This window comes from Herpailurus yagouaroundi, unplaced genomic scaffold, assembly GCF_014898765.1.
Source record: "Herpailurus yagouaroundi ecotype Mexico unplaced genomic scaffold, PumYag 182, whole genome shotgun sequence".
Classification (NCBI taxonomy): Eukaryota; Metazoa; Chordata; class Mammalia; order Carnivora; family Felidae; genus Herpailurus; species Herpailurus yagouaroundi.
In genome coordinates this window covers 5884712-5910882 of record NW_024412413.1, presented here as the reverse complement: position 1 = coordinate 5910882, position 26171 = coordinate 5884712, and the positions used below count along the sequence as shown (strand labels likewise).

Genomic DNA, 26171 nt, shown 5'->3' with positions numbered 1-26171 from the left:
AACAAAATTTTTTTTAAATGAAATTAAGATGATGTTATACATAAAGCATATTTTCTGACCTCCATGTTTGTCTTAAAATTTTCATAAATCCTTTTTATACAGGCATACTTACCATAGAAGAGAGTGCACCAGTTTAAGTGCATGGTTTGTTGAGTTGAAAACAATTTTTTGTACTAAAATATACGTAACATAAAATTGACCATTTCAACCATTTTTAAGTCTGCAGATCAGTGGCATTAAGTGCAATTTACGTACTTGCGTGACCATCACCACCATCCATCTCCAGAATGATTTCATCTTCCCAAACTCTGTCCCCGTTAAACACTAACTCCCCTGGGGCGCCTGGGTGGCTCAGCGGGTTAAGCATCTGACTCTTGATTTCAGCTCAGGTCATGATCTCACAAACTGTGAGATCAAGCCCTGCGTCGGGCTCTGTGCTCACCGTGCAGAGCCTGCTTGGGATTCTCTCTCTCTCTCTCTCTCTCTCTTTCTCTGCCTCTCTCTTCCACTCACGCTCGTTCTCTCTCTCTAAAATAAAAATTAAAAGTTAAAAAAAAGAAAGATTCATCTGTGTGGTATGATCAGAATTGTATTCCTTTTTAAGGCTGAATGATTTTTGTTTTGTATCTATCACAACTTCATTTATCTGTTCATCTGTGGATCGACATTTGGGATGTCGCCACCTTTAGCTACTGTGAGGAATGCTGCTAAGAACCTGGGTGTGCAAATATTGCTTGGAAGCCCTGTTTTCAGTAATTTGGGGGAAATACCTAGTTGTGGAATTGCTGGATCATATGGTAATTCTATGTTTAATTTTGAGAAAGTGCTATTCGGTTCCAAAGACGCTGCACCATTCAGTGAGTTTTGATGGATGCAGAGAGCTGCGTAATTTCCATCACAATCAAAATAAAGAACATGTACCACACCCCCCGAATCTCCACCTGCCTTTCCCATCAATTGCCCTAACTCCCTGGACTCGGGCAACCACCAGTCCGGTGCCCTTGACTAAGGATTATGAGTTTTGCCTGTTCTAGAACTTCATGCAAATGGACTCCTGCCCAATGAGGTAGTCTCTTGCCTGCTTTCTTTTGCTCAGCATGCTTTTTGCATTTCATTCCGCACATACAGCTTTGCAAACTGTTTTCTCTCATTTCATTCAGGACCATAAGCATTAAATCTTCTTTTAAAATATAATTTAAGGGGCACCTAGGTGGCTCAATCTGTTAAGCGTCTGACTTTGGCTCAGGTCATGGTCTCGCGGTTCATGGGTTCGAGCCCCGCGTCGGGCTCTGTGCTGACAGCTCAGAGCCTGCAGCCCGCTTTGGATTCTGTGTCTCCCTCCCTCTCCCGCTTGCGCTCTCTCTTTCTCCCTCAAAAATAAATAAATAGACTTTAAAATGTAATTAAAAAAAAACTGGCTATGTAGTATTCCATTGCAAGGATGTGCCACAACTTACCTAACCAGCCTAAACGGATTCTAATTTTTTGCTTTATAAACCGCACTGAGCGGAACATCCTTGTACCTGAATCTCTGCCCACCTCTGATCGTCACTCTGAAATAAATCTGTGGAGGTGGAATAACTGGATGGAAGGGAAGCAGCAGCTTTTGCCAAATTGCTTCTACACCTGTTGCTACGTTGCTTCTCAGAGAAGTGTTACCACGACCTGTCAATCTTACCTCCTAAGTGTCTCTCGAACCTGTGGACCCTTCTCCGCATCCTCAACCTCTTCTGCCCTCTGGGGTCACTGCCTGGCACGCACAATGCTGCCTGCCTGAGTTGTAAGCGACCCTCGAAACCCAAGACCACACAGTCCTCCAAGGAGGCAGAACTATCAGGGAGCCAGGCAAGGACCTCGTGGCTGTGGACAGGGCAGAAGCCATGATCCTCGGTACAGAGTGAGGATGCCACGAGTGAATTAGGAGTCACTAGTCCCTTTCCGTGCCTCCCGTCACCAGTGCCCAGCAAGGGGTCTAGCGGAGGAGGCACAGAGAGTAGGCATGGCTCTGGAATCCCTCAGACATCTTCTTCGGGCTAATTGGTGGCAGTGGTGATACACACAATCAGGAGGCACCGGTGCTGGTCAGCGACATCCCAGGGTGGGTCTCCCGGGGTCCAAACAGAAGTCAAGGGCTCGTGGCCCAGAAACCCACCGCTTTCCCACCCTCGGGGGGCCTTGCCCTGTTTGGCCATTTAACGGAAGGTGTCAGCCCTTCTCTGGTCCCAGGCCTGGACTCGTTCAACTTCAAGAATGCCCCTCCCACCAAGGAGGAGGGGCTCGTGTGACCACGATCAAGGGCTCCCACAGCCGCCCACTGCCGGCTGGGGATGGACGCGCCCCACCCCCGCACCCCATGCACAATGAGCCATTATGGCTTTCTTGCCTGGCAGCCTTATCTCCCAGGAATGTTGAGGGAGTGAAAAAAACTGGCCTGAGGGGGCTTGACCAGGGGACCTGGGCTCCCTGGCTCTGCCTCCAAGGTCAACTGAGCTCTTTGGTAACTAGTCTCACAGGGCAGGTCACGCTGGTAGTGACAATGGGTGTTTGTGCGGGACTTTACAGCTTACCATTCACGCCCATCGTCTTGTTTGATCCTCATAGTCGAAGGCTGAGATCAGGCGTTTCAAATCCTCCATTTTACAGACGGAGAAACTGAGCCCCAGAAAATTAAGTACCCCTCTCACCCCCACCCCTCCGAGCTGTGCTGGTCCCACTTAAATGGTTGAAGAAAAAAAAAAAGAGCTACTGAGTTGTATTAGTGCCCAACGAAGATGGAGGAAGATTCCTTTTATTTGGAAAGAAAGGATGCCAGATGCTAGGGACACAGACGCTAGGGTCACGTCCCTGCCGGTGGGTGACGAAGCAGCCCAGGCTGGAGAGGCAGACTCTGGTGCATGAACTTTGCAGGAAGCAGCCAAGCCTCCAGCCAGAGGGCCCGGTTTCCCAAAACCACCCTTGTTTCTCTCTGCTATATTACAGGTCTCCTGCAACGGGCCGCACGATCTGGTTTTAGACCTGGGTGGACACGACCATGTAACCGGCTATGTGCCCTCAAGGAAATTCCAGAGCCTCTGAGCTTTTTGGCGTCACCGTATGTGAAACGCGGGACAGATGAGATGACACACGGGAAGTTCCTGGCATGGCTGTTGGCATACAGCTGGCACTCAATAAATACGGATATAAAATTTGGGCAGGATAAAGTGCCAAGAAACATATGTAAACAAGAGGGGGGAGGACGCCAACCTGGGTGGGACAGGGAGCGCCGCTTGCCGACGCGGAGCACGGTTGCAAGTGACAGAATGTGAGTCTGGATAACTTAAATCACGCAAGATCTTTCGCAAGGAGGTGGGTACCTTTAGGAGGAAAAAGGACAACATAAAACATAGGCAGAACAGAGACCAAGGCAGAAGTTCAGGCAGAGGGAACCAAGGCCATGCTCTCCGGGCCCAGGATGAATCAGCTCCAAAGAGCCTCTGTCCTCGAGTCAAGATTCAAGTTCCCGGCAATGCAATGAGTCTAGTGGGTGAAGCTAGGCTCACACGCCCACCTGGGCCAGGGGGGGGTTTGAACTCCTTGTCTGGTGAACCCACCAGAATGCAGGCCATACGAGGCTGGAGAGTTCGTAACTTCCTTTTTGAGGTTCTGGCCCTAGATAATCAATCCGCCACGCTCAGTGAAAAGAAAGTCGCATCTTCAAACCACTGTGCTTTTGTTTGGGTGACATTCGTTAGAGTTTTAACAAACATTTACCAAGCACTCACTGTTCTTGCTGAGCTGAGCATAGCTAGTTTCTGCCCTGCGGGAGTTTCGAGTCCAGTCGGGGAGAGGAATGAGTCGATAGTTACCTCTGAGAGAGGTATTTGAGGCCTGTGCAAGGTGCAGCTTTAAGGTGAAGGGAAGAGCACCAAAGCGGCAGGAGTGGTGGCAAGGGGGGGGGGGGGGAACGGCATGCGCGAGGGTAAAATTTCACGGAAGAGGTAAGTCGGGTTTTGTCGGATGAATAGGAGTTCAGCAGGTGGCTGGTGGCTTGCAGAGCATTCCAAGTGGAGGAACCGGTGCAAAACATCCCGGGAAGCAGAGGCAACTGCACACGGTTCCCGGGGGCCTGGAGGCAGAGACAAGGGAGGCCAGTCTGGCTCCCCAGGAGCTCCAGCTTTATCCTGAAGGTGCTGGGGCACCATGGGAGGGTTCTAGCCAAGGGAAGCAGCTGGCAGATTTGAGTTCTAGAAAGATCCCTCTGCCCTGGGTGGGGCACTGTGAATCGGGTTGAGCATCCGTGTAACCGTACCCTGAGTCCTCTTCGCAGGTGGCTCTCTCTGAGAGCAAAAGCCTGTTCCTCTGGGAGTCCAGGGTCAAATCCACTTGGGAACCGCCTTGCTTTGTACCTGCCTCGTCCTCTTGGAGAATCCTCCCAAATGGTGGCCGATGAAGGGCTCTCGGAGACCCTGCAGCAGACGGGTCCTGTGTCTTTGCCTGGCCCAGTGAGCATCACGTTGATTTGACCACATTCCCTTCCCTCCTTTATGTATTTGTTTGTTTACTCATTTTAAAGTTTATTTACTTGTTTATTTTAAAGTGTTTATTTATTTTAAAGTTTATTTGTTTATTTATTTTAAAGTTCATTTATTTGTTTTGAGAGAGACAGAGAGAGTGCGTGCCAATGGGGGAGGGGCAGAGAGAGAGAGAGAGAGACAGGGAGAGAGAATTCCAAGTAGTTACCTGAGCCACCCAGACGCCCTGCTTTCTTTATTTAAAAATGTTTATTTATTTTTGAGAGGGAAAGAGAGAGACAGAGTGCGGGGTGGGGGGGGGGGCGGGGAGAGGAGCAGAGAGAGAGAGAGAGAGAGACACAGAATCGGAAGCAGGCTCCAGGCTCCGAGCCATCAGCCCAGAGCCCGACGCGGGGCTCGAACTCACGGACCGCGAGATCGTGACCTGAGCCGAAGTCGGACGCTCAACCGACTGAGCCACCCAGGCTCCCCTATCCCCATTTCTTAGATGGTGAAACCGAGGCCCAGTTAGGACTAAACGACACGTCCAAGGGGTTTCGAGGGAAAAACACCAGCAAGGTAGGTACCCAGAAGTAAACACAGCAGAACTCTTAAACTCTTCTTTAACTTACAGGGTAAAGAATTTGGAAGTGTGAAGCCGAGTACGGGGAGGGGAGGCGCTCAGACCCATCCCAAGCTTCCAGATGGCCCAGAGAATGAATTCTCGAGGGACCAGAGTAAATGCGCCAAGGAGGCAAACCGGCAGTCTACAGAGGAGGAGTTTCCAAAGCAGAGGGTGCTGTTGGAGAAAAGGCGGTCCGGCTCCACTCCCATCAAAGGGGTCACCTAGATCAAGGGGATTGGCCAAAAAGACAAAGGTCAATAACACCCAGGGCTGAACAGGGCTGGGTGCTGTCACAGGAGGTAAATTAGAGCAGCTTTTATGGAGCGCTCGTCTGTCAAAATGTGAAATTCTCCTTCCTTACCTCTAGAGTGGACGATTGACTGGGAGGGGGCACAAGGCCCGCTTCTGGGGGGTGCTGGAAGCATTCTGTATCTTAGCCTGGGTGGGGATAACACAGGTATATACCTGAAACAAGTGTATTGAGCTGAATAGTTAAGATTGGCCTGTGTTAGGCAACTTCACCCATGTGTTGTATGAAAAGGAAAAATAAAATAAAATGTAACAACCTTTGAGACAACAGTTGCCCATCCGGGAATCTCTACAGAAATGCGTGCCATATAGACCAAGAGAAGTCAATCTAAAGAGCTTTCTAGAGGGGAATGGCTGAGTCAGTTATGACACGAACACAATAGAATATTAATAGGTAGCCGTGGGTGGCTCGGTCGGTTGAGCGTCCGACTTCAGCTCAGGTCATGATCTCACCGTCCGTGGGTTCGAGCCCTGCGTCGGGCTCTGTGCTGACAGCTCAGAGCCCGGAGCCTGCTTCGGATTCTGTGTCTCCCTCTCTCTCTGCCCCTCTACCATTCATGCTCTGTCTCTCTCTCTCTGTCTTAAAAATAAATAAACATTAAAAAAAAAAACCAGGATCTGTATGTGAACCTGCTTGTAAAAGCACGACTGAAAATGGCTCTCTGCTTGTGTGCATTTGTATAAAGAAGTCTCAAAAAGCAACCTCCAAATGTGAATATGACTTTCCTTCTTGGAGGGCCCCAGTGGGAGCTTTTGCTTTCTACTGGGTACCCACAGTGGGGCATGGAAAAGTTTTGCAATTGGCACTCACTGCTTTTGCAATTAAAAAAAAATCCATAAAAATAAAATGAATTAGTAGAAACGCCTGGCACATAGTAGGTGCTCACTGAGTCTTTGTTGAGGACCGGGATTCAACCATCAATGGGCTCTTGTACTCTGTCCCTCAGATGGGGCCCACTCAGGGCGGCGGGGGGGGCAGCGGGCGGCCACACAGGATCCTGACTGGGTCCCCCAAATCCCCCAGGGGAGGCTCTCAAGTTTCTGGAATGGATGCTAAGGAAGCTGGAATCTGGCCACCACATTTCCATGTGTGTGTGTGTGTGTGGGGGGGGGGCTCCTTGGAGGCCAGAGCTCTGTTTAGGTGGCCCCAATTGTTATTTGCGGGGAGACTAAGAAAAAATAAAATAAAACACTTAAAGCAACAGAGCCCCCCTTTCTCGTCCACTGAGGGTGAGTGAATGTGAGCTCTGCCTGCAGAATCGCGCCCCAGGGGACAGTCCCCGCTGTCTCCGTGCCCTCCCCTCCCTGGCCTGCCCGAGACCACCCCCGCCCCCCGCCCCAAGGAAGACTTTTTGAAGTTGATCAATGAAACATGTTTTATTTAAGGACCCATTGGTGCGCAGGGGCTCTATGAGGCGAGGCCTTCATTGGAGCCGCATAAAGAAAAAGTGGGCGAACTCGGGGCAGGAGAGAAAGGAGGGGAAATCAGAGGGGGAGAGGAGGAGGAGGAGGGTAGAAATTGTGGATTTGCTCAATAAAGAGCCGGCCAGGGAGAGGTCCACTCAATCCTCTTAGCCCAGACAATGTAGGGCCCCGGCCCGCGGATTCCACCTCGAGATGGAAGGGCCATGGGCTGTTTAAATTGCTACTTAGGTTTCCAGCTGTTTTATCAGTGATTTGCCCAACTTAATAGCTCTTTAAGGCTTTAACCAAGAAAGTAGCTCTTCTCACGACTCAAAGGAGCGGCCCTGGTTAGTTCAGACTGCCTCCATTGTCTGAGGCTTAACCCTTCCCTGCGCCCGATCCCCTCCCCCTCGGTCCCAGACTTTGTCCGGCGCTCTGAGACTATTTATCCTTTTAACATGCTGGTTTTCTGGGCCTCCGTCCAGAGGACTTCTAAACAAGTACTTATTTGAGGGGACTCCCTGTCTGCGGCCTTTGAGCATCCCCCAACATATTTATAACAACTAGCTAATGTAATGCCTCGCGCCCATTTAGTGAGCACCTACTATGTGTTAGACCTTGGGCTCAACGCTGTCTTTATGCATTCCATTCCATTCTCACTCTTGCCTGGGAAAGAGGTGGGGACTCTACGATGACGGCCATCTTAAGGATGGGGAAACTGAGGCACAGGGGAAGGAAATATTTAGCTGAGTTCACACAGGGGCATAGGGCAGGGTCAGGGCTGGTCTGATCTCCAGGGTCCAAACTCTTAACCACCATACTGCTGCCAGTTAGCTGTGGAGGCTTTGACTGGGCAGGGGAGGGGGATCCTGTGGTATGGGGGGTCTAGCTTGGTGCTCATTCTAGCCATGGGCGCTTAGAGACAGTGTTGGGCCCAGTTTTGCTGGGGGCAGGGAGTCGGCAGGAGAAGGCGGGGGGGGGGGGCGGGGGAGACCCGCTAGAAGGTGGGGAGAGGGGCCTGACCTCAGGCGCCTGCATCCAGAACCTCCCTTTAACTACATGAAACCAATTCTCCATCTATCGCGATTTGACTCTAATGTGCTAAAAACACAGCGGTTGTTTCTTCCATCATGAAAGTCACACGTGGAAATTGTAAATGGGAGCTGCCATCATCATCACCATCTGGGTTATCGTTATGGAGATACTTGCAGATAAGAGTATTTTGGTATCGTATTGGGAGTGTATTTCCTTCCAGTCTTATTTTTCATACATATATACATACTCAACCTTGACTGTAATTACACTATGCCCTATCTTGGACATGTATGCTTTTTAAAAAAAATTTTTTAAATGTTTGTTTATTCTTGAGAGAGAGAGAAAGAGAGAGAGAGAGAGAGAGAGAGAGAGAGAGAGCAGGGGAGGGGCAGAGACAGAGGGAGACACAGAATCAGAAGCAGGCTCCAGGCTCCGAGCTGTCAGCACAGAGCCCGACGCGGGGCTCGAACTCACGGAACCACAAGATCATGACCTGAGCCCAAGTCAGACTCAGGCGCTTAACCGCCTGAGGCACCAGGCACCACTTGGGTATGTGCGCTTTTATTTTTTCTTGGAGATTCACCAAGCCAGAAAGCTTTGATGACGGCTTGTCGTCTTCCTTATTGACCTTGTGCCCTTTGATTCTTAACAGCAGATTACGCACTATAGATTATGTGCAAGGGATTATCATTGTGCAAAGGAAGTCATTAGAGATGGACAGGAGAGATTTGCAGAACAAAGCTCAGAGGAAAGAAAGCCCCCCCCCCCCCGCCCCCATAAGGTGCGTGCTGAAGGCTCAGTTTTTTGGAAGTGGAGACTGTGTGTCTGGCCAGACCCTAGAAGGACGTGGGGCTGGGACCTGAAGCCTCAAGGCCAGAATCAGCCCACGGGTTTAGCTTTACTCCTACAGGCAACGGGGAGCCATGGATAGTTTCTGAGCAACTGCTGTGATCATCAGAACAGTGCTGGATGGCCCACACCTAAGACACTGAGAAAGGCAGTCCCGGGGTCCAGCCTGCCTCCTGGCAGGAAAGCATCCACTTCTCCAGCAGAGTGGAAATTGGCTTCCCCACCCTCCTGGGCCACAGCTGGGGAATAAGGCCCAGCCCTGTCTTCCCTGGGCTGGCCCCTTCTGGAGCCCCTGGGGTGACGGTATCTCTGGTGGGTAGGAGGGATGGCTTCTCGTCTGCCCCTGCCACTCCAGACACTCACAGGTAAGAGTAATTCCCTCCTTCGGTGGGTTGGTTTGAAATGGGCCCATCTAGGCGCCTGGGTGGCTCAGTCGGTTAAGCGTCCGACTTCAGCCAGGTCACGATCTCGCGGTCCGTGAGTTTGAGCCCCGCGTCAGGCTCTGGGCTGATGGCTCAGAGTCTGGAGCCTGTTTCCGATTCTGTGTCTCCCTCTCTCTCTGCCCCTCCCCCGTTCATGCTCTGTCTTTCTCGGTCTCAAAAATAAATAAACATTAAAAAAAAAAATTGAAATGGGCCCATCTATTTCATCCCTCTTATTTTACAGAGGGGGAAACTGAGGCCCAAAGTGGGGAGGGGGCGTGCCGAGTATCTCGTGGTCGGTAAATGGCGAAGGCAGAACTGAGAAACATTTTTTACATTTGTACCACAGTTTGTAATACCCATCCATTCCTATCTGGGTCCTCATTTTTTTTTTTTTTAAATGCTTATTTACTTATTTTTGAGGGGGCGGAGGGGCAGAGAGAGACTCCCAAGCAGGCTGCTCGGTGCTGTCAGGACAGAGCTTGACACGAGGCTCGATCCCGTGAACCCGCAAGATCATCACATGAGCCGAAATCAAGAGCCGGACTGAACCATCCAGGCGCCCTCCGCTCCCTTGTAACAACACACTTAACAAAACAATGTTGATGTTATACTTGTTGCTGGAGAAGGTCCGGGGACACGGGGATTCTCACCCACAACTGGTCAGAGTATGAACTGCCGTAACCTCGTGGGAAGGCAGCTTGGCTGCGTCTGCCAACATTTTCACACAAAGATCCATTCACTGAGCAATTGTGTTGCCGAGAATAGTTCCCACAAATATATTCACTTACGTACGCATAGATGTACGGACAAGGCTGTTCAGCACAGTGATGCTTTTTGTACCTAAAACTGAAGGGGGAAAAAAAGACCAGTAACTCTGAATGTCTATAAATGAGCACCGGTTGGGGCACCTGGGTGGCTCAGTCGGTTAAGCGGCCGACTTGGGCTCAGGTCATGATCGCACAGTTCGTGGGTTCGAGCCCCGCGTCGGGCTCTGTGCTGACAGCTCGGAGCCTGGAGCCTGCTTGGGATTCTGTGTCTCCCTCTCTCTCTCTGCCCCTCCCCCATTTGTACTCTGTCTCTCTCCCTCTCCAAAATAAATAAACATTAAAAAAAAAAAAAAAAAAAAAAAAAAAGACTGGACCAGACCAATATGTACCTCCACGAACAGTGTTTGAGAATGAGTATTTCCCTAGAAGTTTGGGTATTTTGAAACTTAAAATCTTGGCTAATTAGACAAGTTAAAAAAAAAAAAGAGCATCCTATCATTTTTGCTCACATTTATGAATTCTGAGTGAGGTGGAACATTTTTCATGCCACTGTTGTTCATTTTTAAATCCTTTTTCTGGGGATTTCCTTTGCAGAGACAGCTTTTGCCCCGTTTCGTGTTAGGTTTTAAGTCTTTCCCTCACGGGGACAAGCATTTTCTAGATTAAAGCGATTAATCCCGTGAAATGTCACTCCCTTTTTCGTTTTTGGCATGGTTTTGTTATACCTTTTTTTTTTTCCACTCAGAAACTTCAAATTTTTATGTGGTCTTCTCTTTTAACTTTGATTTTGAGGGGGGTATAGAGTATATATATATATATATATATATATATATATATATATATTTAAATTTTTTTTAACGTTTATTTCTTTTTGAGACAGAGAGAGACAGAGCATGAACAGGGGAGGGTCAGAGAGAGGGAGACACAGAATCCGAAACAGGCTCCAGGCTCTGAGCTGTCAGGTGTCAGCTGTCAGAGCCCGACGCGGGGGTTGAACCCACGGACCGCGAGATCGTGACCTGAGCCGAAGTTGGCCGCTTAACCGACTGAGCCACCCAGGCGCCCCATCTTTTTTTTTTAATTTTTAAAAAATGTTTATTTATTTTTGAGAGACAGAGCACAAGCAGGGGAGGGGCAGAAAGAGAGGGAGGCACAGAATCTGAAGGAGGCTCCAGGCTTTGAGCTGTCAGCACAGAGCCCGATGTGGGGCTTGAACTCACGGACCGTGAGATCATGACCTGAGCGAAGTCGGACCCAACCAGCCGAGCCACCCAGGCGCCCCTAGAGTATATTTTTAAAAATGAGTTGAGGGGCGCCTGGGTGGCGCAGTCGGTTAAGCGTCCGACTTCAGCCAGGTCACGATCTCGCGGTCCGTGAGTTCGAGCCCCGCGTCGGGCTCTGGGCTGATGGCTCGGAGCCTGGAGCCTGTTTCCGATTCTGTGTCTCCCTCTCTCTCTGCCCCTCCCCCGTTCATGCTCTGTCTCTCTCTGTCCCAAAAATAAATAAACGTTGAAAAAAAAAATTAAAAAAAAAAATGAGTTGAATCAGTTCTCCTTCCCCGCCTCCCCCACCCCCTTTTTTTTATTCCCTTAACTCATTTTGAAGCCTGGAAGGTTCTCATCCCTCCAGAGAGCTGGTCAATATTCCCTTATATTTTTGGTCAGTCTTTTTTTAGAATTTGATTTGCTTTATAGATAATTTGTCAGCCTATGTGAAAACGGGTTTAAACTTATATATTTCCTTACATGGTGCTCCAACTATCTTTAGTTAACATTCCTTTGATTGGTCATTAGGTGGAGAAGACACTGTTTTCACGGTTTGAGCTATTTTTATGTAGGACTGTCTCTTTGCTCTCCATTAATCATGTATTTTAATGTTAGAGAGGGCTTGTCCTCATCTTTTTGAAAAGAATCTTTGGATTTCTCGCTCACTTAGTTCCTCCAATCAATTTTATTATGGCCTCTGGGTTTCCTGCTTAGAGAGATCTTTTTCTCCGTTAAGATTATAAATAACTTCACCTATGTTTTCTTTTAGAGTTTTTTTTTTTGGCCCCCCCCCCTTTTTTTTTTTTGGTGTGTGTGTGTGTGTGTGTGTGTGTGTGTGTGGCTTAAATCTTGGATCCGTCTGGAATTTGTTGTGCTATAAGGGGTGAGGTAGGGATTCAACTCAATATTTTCCGGATGCCTGACCACCAGTTACCTCGATGCCCTGCTTTGGCTAGTGCACCTCTTCGCCCCGATATGAAATGCCTCCTTTTCTCCCCCTCACGTGCTGACTTCCCACATATGTTTCCATAGATTTCTGTACTCCGGGCAGGATGGAGTGTCTAGTTCTTTTCCTGTGCTAGACTTTAAAAATTATTGTATTTTCATAATGTGTTTTAACATCTGGTAAAGCCAGTCCTGTCTCATTACTTTTGTTGTCCCTTAGAATTTCCCTGGCTAGTCTCACGTGTTGATTTTTCCAGATGAAATTCGGTATCATTTTGTCAAGTTCCACCAAGTGAAATATAATAAAAACCCAGTTGGCTTAAGGGTTTTCTTATTAATGGGCACAGTTTTGATCATGGATTAGGTTTGTTAACCCTTTGACGTTTCCTTGGTTATCAGTCCCTTTTTTGTCCCTGTCAGCTTTTTTTTTTTTTTTTTTTTTAACGTGGTACAGAAGATTTTGTTTTGTTTTGTTTTTATATGGTCAGCCCTGTTCTCCTTTCCCTTAAAAGCAAATCTCCTTAATAATTCTAAAGCCTGGAAACATCCCATTCCTCCAGAGATGTGGTCAATATTCACTTGTATTTTTGGCCTATCTTCCTAAAATCTGATTTGCTTTTTAAATCATTCCCATTTTCAGCGCCTGTGAAAGGAGACAAGCATCAGCCTAAACTGATTGTTTCCTGTGCGGTCCCTTCACGGCTCCTTGTCCCCCAAAGATAACATCATCAAATATTAAATCCTTTTGGGGCGCCTGGGTGGCGCAGTCGGTTAAGCGTCCGACTTCAGCCAGGTCACGATCTCGTGATCTCGCGGTCCGTGAGTTCGAGCCCCGCGTCGGGCTCTGGGCTGATGGCTCGGAGCCTGGAGCCTGTTTCCGATTCTGGGTCTCCCTCTCTCTCTGCCCCTCCCCCGTTCATGCTCTGTCTCTCTCTGTCCCAAAAATAAATAAACGTTGAAAAAAAAATAAAAAAAAAAATAAAAAAAATATTAAATCCTTTTACGTGAGAAGCTTCTCCTCTCTCCATTCTGTTCCACCCATGCCTGCTCCGATATTTAACCCAGGGCTTAATCATCAGTTCTAACATCCGAGAGGGCTGATGGCTTGTGTTTCTCAGAATATTCTTTGGATTTCTCACCCTTCTAGTTCCCAAAATACCCCAGCCTGCGTGATTCATTTGGCCCCACGAGAACTCTGTGAAATAAGTAAGAAGCATTAATTATGCCAGCCGTGTGGCCGCTCGGGCTGAGGGGCTGAGGGACAGGCCAGATGACACACACTTGTCACAGCTCTTGGGGTGGGGGGAGTGTTCCTTTGGGATCTGAAGTTCCCCTCAGGAAGGGACTTGTCTGGTCAGCAGCAACTCTGGTTGTTGAGTTTGGCACAAACGGGAAGAGAGTGGGGATGTGTGTGCAGCCAGCCTCCAGTCCTCAGCCTCATGTGATCAGGGGCCGTCACCTGGGAGGCCTCAGGAAAAGCTGCCACCCACAAGAGTGAGTCAGCGTGGGGCGTCAGAGAAGGCGGCGGGGAGCCCCATCTGGGACGGGGTGGGGGCGCGAGATGGGATGAGGTCCCGCCGCATGCCCGAGGCGGTCCCCCCGACAGATTCTACTTTGTGTCTGTGACCTCAGGTGCTTGGAGTGTCTCTTGAGGGCCCGAAGCATCAGCCTGTGCCCGTGTCATTAGCCTGTGCCTGTGTGTGGTGACAGCCACAGCTGGCAACAGGGCTTAGGGACCTTGGTTCTGAGATGATGGGCCAGGCCGAGCATCCCTGGGACGATCCCTCACTAGCAATTGACAGAGATTTGTCAATACCAGCGGCCCCTGAATGAGCTGGGAGGTTGATGCCGATGGGGTCTCAACAGGCCAGTCCCTGCCAGGATCTTCAACCAATCCCCGGCCGGCCGTAGCTCACAGGAGGGAGATGGCCCTGATGATGCTGGAGGGCCAGAGGGGTGTCTACCAGGTCAAGGGCAGAGTCACAGGGGTAACGAAATAAAGGGACTACATACATGTCCTGCCCCAGACCCTGCCCAGGCAGCCCTGGCTTGCTGCTCTGTGCAGGATCAGGGAGACGTTGTTTATTTCTGTTCCTTATTTTTAGCTTTTATTTTGATCAGATTTATACAGGCAAGTCGTTCTACGAGGTTTGTTAAGAAAAACAGCGGTTTCCTGCCTGTATTCCCCCCACTCTCCCCCGTATGCCCTTCCAGAGGCAACTATGTCCCCCTCCTTTAACTAACTATTTTGGAGTTTACCTCTGACTCTGGGGCTGCAGGTTGATTTCTTTAAGGTTTATTTATTTATTTTGAGAGAGAGAGCAGGGGAGGGGCAGAGAGAGAGGGAGAGAGAGAGAGAGGATCCCAAGCAGGCTTCCCTCTGTCAGCCAGGAGCGCCACGCAGGGCTCCATCCCAGGAACAACCGTGAGATCAGGACCTGAGTGGAAACCCAGAGTCCGACCCCTAAGGGACCGAGCCGCCCAGGAGCCCCTGCAGGTTGATTCTCGTAGCTGTCAACCTTTTCGGCTGGCTTCTCCCTCTGGAAGGTGAGGATTTTGCTGTCGCCTGCCTCACCCCTCACCGCCCACACCTTCCCCTGTCCTCACACCTTCTCCACAGAGTCTTAAAACTCCACTCGCTTCTGTGGCTGCTGATTAAGGGCGTGCACTCGAGAGCCACCTTCCCAGGTTCCCGTCTGCCGCCAGCCGCCTCCTAGCTGCGTGATCCTGGACAAGTTCCTCAACCTCTGTGTTGACAGCTGCCCACCCAACCTCTCCATGACTGAATTCACCCAACACGCTTGCTACAAGCAGAGTCTGATGGACTAGGAGCTCCATGGCATTAGGGCGAAAGGCTACCCTGTGACAACTTCTCTGCCCAGTGGTCCCCCTGCAGCCGCTAGTAATGGTCTGTTTTCTCCTTTGCTTTGTTCTCCATGTTGCGAATTCAGTCCCGAACTTTCCCCACAGGACTTAGGGATGCTCCAGGCCTGGAGCCCAGCTGCTGTGCTGGGGTCTCCCTTCCCTAACAGCAGGCCCGTCCTCTTCCTTGATTTACCCCCTCATTCTGGTGAAGGATCTTCTCTAGTAATCTCCCGAGGAAGAGTATAAGGTAAGTACCATAGGTGCTCATTATTCGGAATAGTTCTGTTCTAGAGAACGTATTTGATAGAACATAGAGACTCTGACTTTGCAATTAAGGAGTCTGTGAGTAGTGATCAACTGTAAATGTCTCAAGATCCCGCGTGCTGAAAGTATCTTCATTCTGTCCCCACATGGGGTTGATAGCTTGTCTGGGGAAAGAAATCTAGCTTGGAAAGACTTGTCTCCCAGCCCTTTGCAGGCATTTCTCCTGTGCCTGCCAGCAGCCTGTGTTGTCAAGAAGTCCAAGGCTATTCCCGACCATCATGGGTGGCCCTTTTCTGCTCCCTGGAAGCTTGTGGGACCTTTCCTTTGCCCCAGCATTTTCACCTTCAGGATGATGTGCCCTGACAGGTCTCCTGTTTGTGCTTTGCCTAGAGAGGTACTGGATGGGTCCTCGTGATCTCGAAATTTAGGTTCTTTGGTTTTGAAAAATTCCCCAGATCGTTAATGAGTTATTTCCTGCCGCTTTCTCTGGTCTGTGTTTCTGCAACTGATTTTAATTGGATGTCAAACCTCTTGCTCTGTGTTTTCCTCCTGTATCACTGGTTGGGATTCTTTAGAGCAGTCTAGATTTACAATTGTACCTATGCCTATATCTATATTCTATTGGTTCTATCCGCTTTACTCTGTCTACCGATTCCAATGCGAGTCTTCTCTGGAAACACCCTCACAGACACAGAAATAATATTTAGCAGAATTCAGGGTGTGCTGTGATCCAGGCAAGTTGACATAAAATTAACTCTCACACCTCCTATATTCCATCCCTGTACTTTCGCTCTGCTTTCTGGAATATTTCTTCAAATTTATAATCCGACTCTTCTGTCAAGTGTTTAAATCTCTGCTATTTTTTTTTTTAATTTCCAAGAGCTCTTTTTATCTTTTTATTGAAGTAAAATGCTCAATGTTACACGAGTTTCAGGTGCACAACATAGTGATTGGACAAGTCTATACATTATGTTCTGCTCCCCACAAGTCACCCAGGAGCTCTTTTTAAATTCTCAGAATGTTTTTTTTAAAAAATTTTTTTTCTAATGTTTATTTATTTTTGAGAGAGACAGAGACAGAGTGTGAGCAGGGGAGGGGCAGAGAGAGAGGGAGACACAGAATCCGAAGCAGGCTCCAGGCTCTGAGCTGTCAGCACAGAGCCCAATGTGGAGCTCACACTCACGGACAGTGAGATCATGACCTGAGCCGAAGTTGGACGCCCAACTGACTGAACCACCAGGCGCCCCTGGATGTTCTTTTTTAATAGCATCCTGTTCTTGTTTCATGGCTACCGGATCTTCTCTTCTTTCTCCAAGGCTGTCCCTGGGAGCTTATTTTTGTTTGTTTTTCAAGTTCTCCTCCCCTCAAATAGTCTCTATTTTTCCCACGTTGTTTTTCCCTGATTGTTGTCTGTTTGGTCTTTATGGTTCATGTGCCTTGTTCTCCTCCCGTGTCTGGTCATTTTTGGTTCTGCGCTCACAGGAACTAAGGGCTGATTGGTCTTTCTGAGTGTGTGTGTGGGGCCTGGTGACGTGAGCTTCTCTGAGTCATTTGGCTGGACTGTTTAGTTTGGGAAATGTTGATACCTCTGTATCTGAAGATCTTTTCCCCTTGGGCTGGTCAAATTCCTCAGAGAAAACTCTCCTAATTTCTTGTCTGGAGGGTGGGGACTAGACTGCTGGTGTTCTAGGACATGAGTGAGGAAATGCTAGGATTCTCAATATCTTTTTTTTTTAATGTTTTTGTTTATTTTTGAAGGAGAGAGAGACAGAGAGACAGAGCATGAGTGGGGGAGGGGCAGAGAGAGAGGAAGACACAGAATCCAAAGCGGGCTCCGGGCTCTGAGCTGTCAGCACAGAGCCCGATGCGGGGCTCGGACCCACGAACTGTGAGATCATGACTTGAGCCAAAGTCCGATGCTTAACCGACTGAGCCACCCAGGAGCCTCTCAGTATCTTGAATATACCTGTCCAGAGGGATTCTGTCTTACTCTCCCCAATGTATAACCTTCAGGCTTGCCTCTTGGTTGCCTGGGGTTGAGGAGAAGGCACTGGGTTTTTAACTATTCCTTGGGCGGGTGACCAGTCGGTCCCCTCCTTGCGTTAGACAAGCCTAACATTCACTTCCTGGTCCAGCCTGTCCTCAAGCCTTTTAGGGATTTGTGATTAAGTCCATTTGGTCTTAACTTTCCTCATCATAGTTTGAAGAAGTCCCTTTACTGCACTTTTCATAGGGCTTTGGGAGAGAAAAAGTAGATGTAGGTGTGACATGTAGAGGAATCTGTTATTCCTACTGAAAGCCCCTGTTTATGTCTTTAAACGTCCTTCTGACACATTTGCGCATGAGTTTCCTCAGGATAAGGAGCGGGTCCCGTTCATTTCCAGGTCCTCGGAGTGAGCCCAGAACGTAGCCTCAGCAAACCCTAGTTGGATGTTTTAGAAGAGAAAAGCAGTGTGGACCTCCCCATAAGACCTCAAGCCAGGAGATCTGAGTTCAAATCCCAGTTCTGCTACCGACCTGCTGGAACGGGACAAGTCATTTTCTTTCTCTGTGCCTCAGTTTCTCCGTCAGCAAAACGGGTAGATCTAGGTTACCTCATGAAGCTGACACAAAAGAGAAGCAGGAGGGTGTGTATGTGAGCACTGGGTGAGCATCGAACCACTTTGGAGGTTTAGTTGATGGTCACCCGGAAAGCAGGGAGACGGCATTGGAGATGACCAATAGTGAGGGAATACGGGATTGGAAGTCAGGAGAACCTGGCTGTAATTCTTCTGCTGCTGCTTTAAAAAAATTTTTTTTAAATTTTTTACATTTCATTATTTTTTGAGAAGCAGAGAGAGACAGAGCACAAATGGGGGAGGGGCTGAGAGAGAAGGAGACACAGAGTCCAAAGCGGGCTCCGTCCAGGCCCCGAGCTGTCAGCACAGAGCTGGTCGTGGGGCTCAAACTCACAGACTGTGAGATCATGACCTGAGCCGAAATCAGGTGCTTAACCAACTGAGCCACCCAGGCGCCCCCCCCCTTTTTTTAAATGACTTTAATTACGTCTTCTTTTTTCTTACATTCGATTTCTTCATCATCATCATCATCATCATCATCTTGTAAGTCCTGATGCAACAAAAGAAATGTAGCTTCTGTGGGGCTCCTGGATGGCTGAGTGGGTAGAGTGTGTGACTCTTGATCTCGGGGTCGTGAGTTCGAGCCCCACGTTGGGTGTAGAGATTACTTAAAAATAAAATCTTTGGGGGCGCCTGGGTGGCGCAGTCGGTTGAGCGTCCGACTTCAGCCAGGTCACGATCTCGCGGTCCGGGAGTTCGAGCCCCGTGTCAGGCTCTGGGCTGATGGCTCAGAGCCTGGAGCCTGTTTCCGATTCTGTGTCTCCCTCTCTCTCTGCCCCTCACCCGTTCATGCTCTGTTTCTCTCTGTCCCAAAAATACATAAACGTTGAAAAAAAAAATAAAATAAAATCTTTGGGGCGCCTGGGTGGCTCGGTCGGTTAAGTGTCCGACTTCGGCTCAGGTCACGATCTCACGATCCGTGAGTTCGAGGCCCGCGTCGGGCTCTGTGCTGACAGCTCCGAGCCTGGAGCCCGTGTCAGATTCTGTGTCTCCCTCTCTCTCTGCCCCTCCCTCTCTCTCTTTCAATGTTTTCAACAAACATTAAAAAAAAATGCAGCTTCTGTCTTACAAGGAACACTTAGTATGCTCTAGGAACTTGCCAAACACTGTGATTCTATATAATGGCATGAATAATTTTTTTCGATTATTATGACAACCTTAGGAGGTCGGTTAATTAGAATCACCTCCGTTTAATGTTCAGAAAGCGGAGATCCCAGGTGAGGCACGGGCCCAAGTCACACAGCTGGACGGAGGTGGGGAACGCCTCAGACCCAGTGTCGTCCGACTCTCTAGCTCGCCTCCCTCCTCTGAACTTGGCCGCCACAGGGGGCCCTCGGGGGCTCGCTTAGCTCCAACGATTCTTTGCGAACCCCGAGGCCACACGTTCTGGGGCTGAGAGGCTGCCTCCGAAGATAACTCGGGACCGTTTCCTCGCTGACCCTCCTTCTCACCGGTTTCACATCGCGAGTGTTTTAAGGTGTTTTTTTGTAGAGTAAAAATCCACTTTCACAAGGTTGGCGGATCTGATGCAGACTTTTAGACACTGTTTGGCTTGGCACAGCTTCCAAACGTCTCCCAGCCACGGTTGCTCTATATTTCTTTTTGCCAGGACCCAGATCAGAAATAACTCAACTGTGAAAAACATATATAAGCTGCCAGCAGCCCCTGAAGAAGACAAATTGCTTGTGGGTTATTTTTCCCCCTTGAGTCAGAAGTGTGAAGGTAGGTAGGAGAAGGAGCAAGGTTCTGAAAGACCCGTGTATATTTAGGTACCAGGATTCATTCCATTTTAAGAGAGATGAGCTCCCTCAGACAGTCCGGCTTATTCTCTGCCAGGCTCTTGACGCCCGTCGGTCGGGCCTTCTGGTCGAGGCTGCCGTAACCCGCAGGCCCCAAATTTGGTTGGTGCGATTCCAACTGGCAAGACGTATTTTCATTTTGTGGCAGTCAGACTTATTTTTTTACTGGTCGTTTTTGAAGCGTTCTGTGACCATATCCTGCTTGAAGTGCGGCCCTCGGTACCAAGGTGGGGCTGTGACTAGCAGCGAGTGATGGCAATTATCCCGCACGAATGCTATCCTTTGTCTGGGCATGCTGGGAGACTGTAAGACCAGACTAGGGCACGGGTTGCACTTGAAATTCAGAGAGTGTGCAGCTGAAGTGGGTTAGATGTTAGAGCGAGGATCCATCCATCCATCCATCCATCCATTCAACTGTCTACACGCATTTCTCAGGAGACTTCATTGTTCTGTGTTTGCATCAGGATGGAGAACTCTGAACTTTCCTTCCTCCTGGCCCTCCTGTGCCATCGTTTAACAGAGAAGAGCAGGGGCACCTGGGTGGCTCAGTCGGTTGAGCGTCCAACTTCGACTCAGGTCATGACCTCACGGTTCATGAGTTCGAGCCCCATGTCAGGCTCTGTGCTGACAGCTCAGAGCCTGGAGCCTGCTTTGGATTCTGTATCTCCCTCTCTCTCTGCTCCTCCCCTGCTCACGCTCTCTCTCTCAAAAATAAATAAAGATTAAAAAAAATTAAAAAAATAAGTAAATAAAAGAGAAGAGCAGACTAAAGGCAAGTTCTGGAAAGTTCTCAGGGAGAACTTTTGTTTCTGGCACTCTGACAGGTTAGATCACTTTTATAACTCCCCTGATTATGATGAACATTCTGGATAAAATATTTTTTAACTTTCTTTTTCTTTTTTTTTTTTTAAATCATTTACTTTTTCATAAGTAAATGATAAATCCCCGAAATGAAGTGAGGCTGGGACCCTTTACCTCCTGCCCCTGTAGCCGCGTGAGATGCAAGGAACAGGAGATAGACACCGACATCACTCAAGGGGAGAATCCTCTAGGAGACCCTTTGGAGTCCAGGAGGGCCACATCCAGAGCATAGGAAAGAGTGACAAGTAAACCTCACCCTGCAGAACAGAACAGAAAGGAAATCTGCCTCTTCTGAACTTGACATTGAGTTAAGAGAAAAAAATAGCTCCCTTGAGAATTTGTAATCACAAGCTGGCCCTCCCACGATTTTCAGTTTGAATTCATGCTCCTTGTGTGGTTCAAACAAACCCAAGCAGAGAGTTTAATTTAAGGTGGCCCTGCTTGGTGGTGCCTCCCGTCACCTGGTGGAGTGGACGGGAGCCCTAAAATCTCTCTTGGGGAATCCAACTACATGTCAGCCTTATAGAATGTCCACAAATAAAGCTCCAAAGAAAAGGCACAGGTCGCAGTGGACAGCAGTAGACTTCCCAAGGAGGTGAAGAAACCAGCGGAAACAAGAGACAGGAGAAAAAGATCCTTAAAGCCTTCAGATTTGGAATGATCATATGCAACCAAACAAATTTAAAGGAACTATTTTTGTGTTCCTAAAGACATCAAAGAGAGGCTCAAAAATAGGAGCAGGGAGTAAGAGACCGGGACAAATAGCCAGATTTGGGGGGAAAAAAAAAACAAAGAAAGCTTACAGAGATGAGAAATAGAATACTAGGAATTTGAAACTCAATGGACAGATTGAACTGCAGATGAGATACAGACAAAAGGAGGATTAGCAGCCTATTAGAGCCAAGGGAGCGATCCAGAAGAATAGAGGGGGCCTGATGTACATCTATTCAGAGTTCTGGAAGGAGATAGTAGAGTAGGGGAACAGACGGGATATGGAGGTAATGCCTGATGCCTTTGTAGAATCCCTAGACCCAGGAAGCCCACTGATTCCAAAGTAAATAAAAAGACACTCACGTGTAGACACACAACAGTAAAATCGTGGGACATCAAGGGAAAAGGGAAGATGTTACAAGTGTCAGAGGGAAACAAGATTCTCTCCAAAGGATCAAGAATTAGATTTACAGCTGATTTCTCACTCTCAATAATGGAACCCAGGAGACAGTGGAACTATATCTTCAATGCACTGAGAGAAACACATAACTGTCAAGTGAGAGCTTTGTCCTGTCCTTCAGGAATGGCAGTACAATAAAGATGTATTCACACAAATAAGAGCTGGGAGAGATCCTTCTGAAAGAACATTCTAAATGTAGCGTACTTAGGGCAGAATAAAAACCATTCCAGAGAGAAGAAATACATAAGAAAAAATGGGCAAAGATATTGGCAAATGTTCGGAGAGAAACTAAGAAAAATATGATGGTTTGACCCCATGATAATAATGTCTAATTTAGGGATGCCTGGGTGGCTCAGTTGGTTAAGTGTCCGACTTCAGCTCAGGTTATGATCCCATGACTCATGGGTTTGAGCCCAACGTCGGGCTCTGTGCTGGAAGCTTGGGGCTTGGAGCCTGCTTCCGATTCTGTGTCTCCCTCTCTCTCTGCCCCTCCCCCACTCACACTCTGTCTCTGCCAAAAATAAATAAACATTAAAAAAAGTAATGTCTAATTTATGGGAGGAAAAAACAGGCTAGTACTAAAATACTGGATGACACCATATAATTTTGGAGGAAGTGGTCAAAATTAAAGTTTTCAAGTCTCTCCCATTATTTGGGAGGAGGGCAACTATATTGATTACATTTAGACTTTGTTAGTGAACTGCTCAGTGTTAAAAATAGCGAGGAGAAGCACAAATAACTAGTCATTGGATGTATAATTTCTAAACAGAAAGAAAAGAAAAATAAGATAAAAATCTCAAATGATTGAAAGGAAGGAAAAGAAGGGGGGTGAGGACAGAAAACATTAGAATGAATAGAAAATACATTATGAAGCATGCCTGGGTGGCTCAGTTGGTTGAGTGTCCGACTTGATTCCAGCCCAGGTTATGATCCCAGCATCATGGGATCGAGCCCCTCAGCGGGCTCCATGCTGAATTCTCTCTCTCTCTCCCTCTGCCCCTCTCCCCCACTTGGGCCCTCTCGCTCTGTCCCTAAAAATTAAAAATTAAAAAAAAGAAAATATATTAGGAGACCATAGAAATTAATCTAGATTTATATGATCAGCAATACACTCCAAAGGACTATACTCTTAAGTTAAGAGATAGTTGTCAGATTGGATTTCTAAAATATCTAGGTTATGTTCTGTTTACAAGAGACTTGTCTCCGGCACGAGGACCCAGGACTGTTGAAGGTCCAAGTACAGAAGAAGTACGCTAAGCAAATACTAACTCAAAGAAAGTTGCTGTGGCTGTGGCTGCATTCATGCAAGATAAAAGTAGGCTCTAAGAGAGACGAGCATCATCACAGATAAAATGGTCACTTAACGGAAGGTTCAAACCCATCTGGAAGCAGTAAAGGTTCTTAATTTACATAGGACTCATATAGCTGCAAAAGAATAGAAACAAAGATGGAAAGAATAAGAATGAACATATCCACCTCTGCGATGGGGTATTTTTAGACCATCTCAGTGAAGATACGGAAGATTTGAGGAACACCATTGCAAGCTCAGTAGAAACATATGGAAATTATGGAATCCCGAACACATTCTCTTCGGGCTTGCGTAGACCATGTAGAAAATATTGCCAGACTATCTAGCTAACCTGAACAGATTTCAAAGATTAGAGTTGCAGACTGGGTTTCCCGGGAACCGAGATGGATATTCGGGTGCAGGAGGTGTATTGCGGGACAGTCCTGGGCGTGGCAACAGCGGGAGGGAGCCTGGGTGGCTCAGTCGGTTGAGCAGCCAACCCTTGACTTCGGTTCAGGTCATGATCTCACGGTTCATGAGTTCAAGCCCCACATCGGGCTCTGCGTTGGCAGCACGGAGCCTTCTTGGGACTCTGCCTCCCCTTCTCTCTGCCCCTCCCCGACTTGCTCTCTATTTCTCTCGCAAAATAAATAAAGATTATGACTTGCTGAGCGAGGAGGCACTAGCCGTCCACATGGGGTCAGCAGGTAGCTTCCGTGGCATCAGAGCTCCTACCTTGGGGAAGTGAAAACCCCAGGGTGGCTTTGATTGAAGGTGCAGTTTCAGGATGTTCACACAAAAGAAGAGGAGTTGCAAGATTTGTTACTTACCAATCTCAGAATGGGAGTGCAATGAGCTGGGGAAAGGCAGCCTCCCGCCCCAGGTCCCTAGCAAGTAGGAGACCTTATTTACAAGGTGATTGGGACAGGGGTCAGTAGTTTTCCCAGGCTGAGCTCTGCGTGGTCACTTTATTATTATTTTTTTAATGTTCAATTTTTATTTTTGAAAGACAGAGAGAGACAGAGCACGAGTGAGGAAGGGGCGGAGAGACGAAAACACAGAATCGGAAGCAGGCTCCAGGCTCCGAGCCGTCAGCCCAGAGCCCGACGCGGAGCTTGAACCCATGAACCGCAAGATCATGACCTGAGCGGAAGTCGGACGCTTAACCGACGGAGCCACCCAGGCGCCCCTCTGAGTGGTCATTTTAAAAGATGACCAGAGGGGCGCCTGGGTGGCGCCGTCGGCTAAGCGTCCGACTTCAGCCGGGTCACGATCTCGCGGTCCGGGAGTTCGAGCCCCGCGTCGGGCTCTGGGCCGACGGCTCGGAGCCTGGAGCCTGTTTCCGATTCTGTGTCTCCCTCTCTCTCTGCCCCTCCCCCGTTCATGCTCTGTCTCTCTCTATCCCAAAAATAAATAAACGTTGAAAAAAAAAAAAAAAGATGACCAGAGATGTTTAACCCACTGAGCCACCCAGGTGCAATACATACATACATACATACACAAATAAACAATCCCCAATTAAAGCAAGGTGGGCACTTGGGCCAGAATCTTAAGCCCCAGTCTCTATCTGCATGTCCCCACTCAGGGTGAGAGCAGGGCTGTCACACTGTCAAATGCCTGGGCAACAACTTATCACAGCTGCCCTTAGACTGAGGTATGGCCTTGGCTGGGCCATTTCTTCAGCCCAGGCAACCCCCAAAGGCTGACCACCAAGGGCCACCTTCTGGCAGTTGCCCAACAGCTGGGAGAGTGAGTCCTTCTCTCCTGCAGGGGCATCTCGGCACCAATTACAGCATCCAGCACAGTTTATACACAGACTAGATTTTCTTCAACTTTTTTTTTTTTTTTTTTAATTTTTATTTTTGGGACAGAGAGAGACAGAGCATGAACGGGGGAGGGGCAGAAAGAGAGGGAGACACAGAATCGGAAACAGGCTCCAGGCTCCGAGCCATCCGCCCAGAGCCCGACGCGGGGCTCGAACTCACGGACCGCGAGATCGCGACCCGGCTGAAGCCGGACGCTTAACCGACTGCGCCACCCAGGCGCCCCTAGATTTTCTGATTACAATCCAAAAACGTCTGAAGGGGGACAACCAAAAAGATAACTAAAAAAAAAAAAAAAAGAAAAAGAAAAAAAAAAAGCTCAGACTTCTGGGAACTGGAAAAGAGACACCTAAAACAGACTCAGGGGCCAAAAAAGAACTCATGACCCAAATTAGAAAATACTTAGTACTGACCCATAGCAAAAATATGTGTATCAAGCCTTGTGAAATGCAACAGGGGTGGTGGACTTAGAGGAGACTTCAGGACTTAAATGCTTGTATTAGCAAATAAGAAACGCCCAAAATTAACGTGCGAAGCAGCCAACTTACAAAGTTAGAGCAGGAACAGACAAACCCACAGGAATCAAGTGATGAGGATAAAAACAGAAACTGATGCGAGAGAAAACAAACACGGAGAGGAGAATGGCTGGAAACAAAACATGATTCTCTGGGAAGACTGAAAATATCAGACAGGTGTCTTACAAGATTAATTAAGGTAAAAGAGAGTACAGATCAATAACACTAGGAAGGAAAGAAGGACATAATAATAGATGCAGCATAAGTCAAATGGATAATATAAGGATATTGTCAATTACCTCTATGCCATAAATGTGAAGTCTTAAAATAAATGGCCAGATTCCTACAAAATACCATGCATCAAAATTGACTCAAGAAGTAATAGAAAGCCTGAATGGTCCTATAATTTTCTTTTAACTTTATTTATTTATTTTGAGAGAGAGAGAGAGAAAGAGCATGAGCAGGGAGGGGCAGAGCTCTGAGAAGAAGAGTCAGAATCCCAAGCAGAGCCCGATGCGGGGCTCGAACACATAAACCATGAGATCATGACCTGACCTGAAACCACGAGTCGGATGCTTAACCAACTGAACCACCTAGGTGCCCCGGTCCCATAATTATTAGGTAAATTAAATCAGTAAGTTAAAATCTTCCTATAAAGAAAATTTCAGCGCCAGATGGGTTCCCAGGTAAATTCTGCTAACCATTCAAAGCACTGATCATGTCACACGTACCCAATTTCTATCCCAGGGTGGAGAACCTGGAGATACGTAGTCAGTCAACTTATTTTATCTTGGTAATCAGGTAAAGACAATGTACTAAAGAATAATTTCAAGTTAATTTCACTCATGAACAG

The 26171-nt window shown here is 48.0% G+C and overlaps 1 protein-coding gene across 1 annotated transcript in view; it reads right to left on the bottom strand.

Annotated features, from left to right (window-relative positions):
• Nucleotides 1-2580, bottom strand: part of SCUBE1 (signal peptide, CUB domain and EGF like domain containing 1) — a 147258-nt gene extending 144678 nt beyond the window's left edge. Inside the window, exon 1 of the mRNA XM_040491819.1 lies at nt 2568-2580. Within this exon, the coding sequence (XP_040347753.1) occupies nt 2568-2580 (13 nt within the window). The remainder of the gene's footprint in view (nt 1-2567) is intronic.
• Between the last annotated feature and the right edge of the window lie 23591 nt (nt 2581-26171).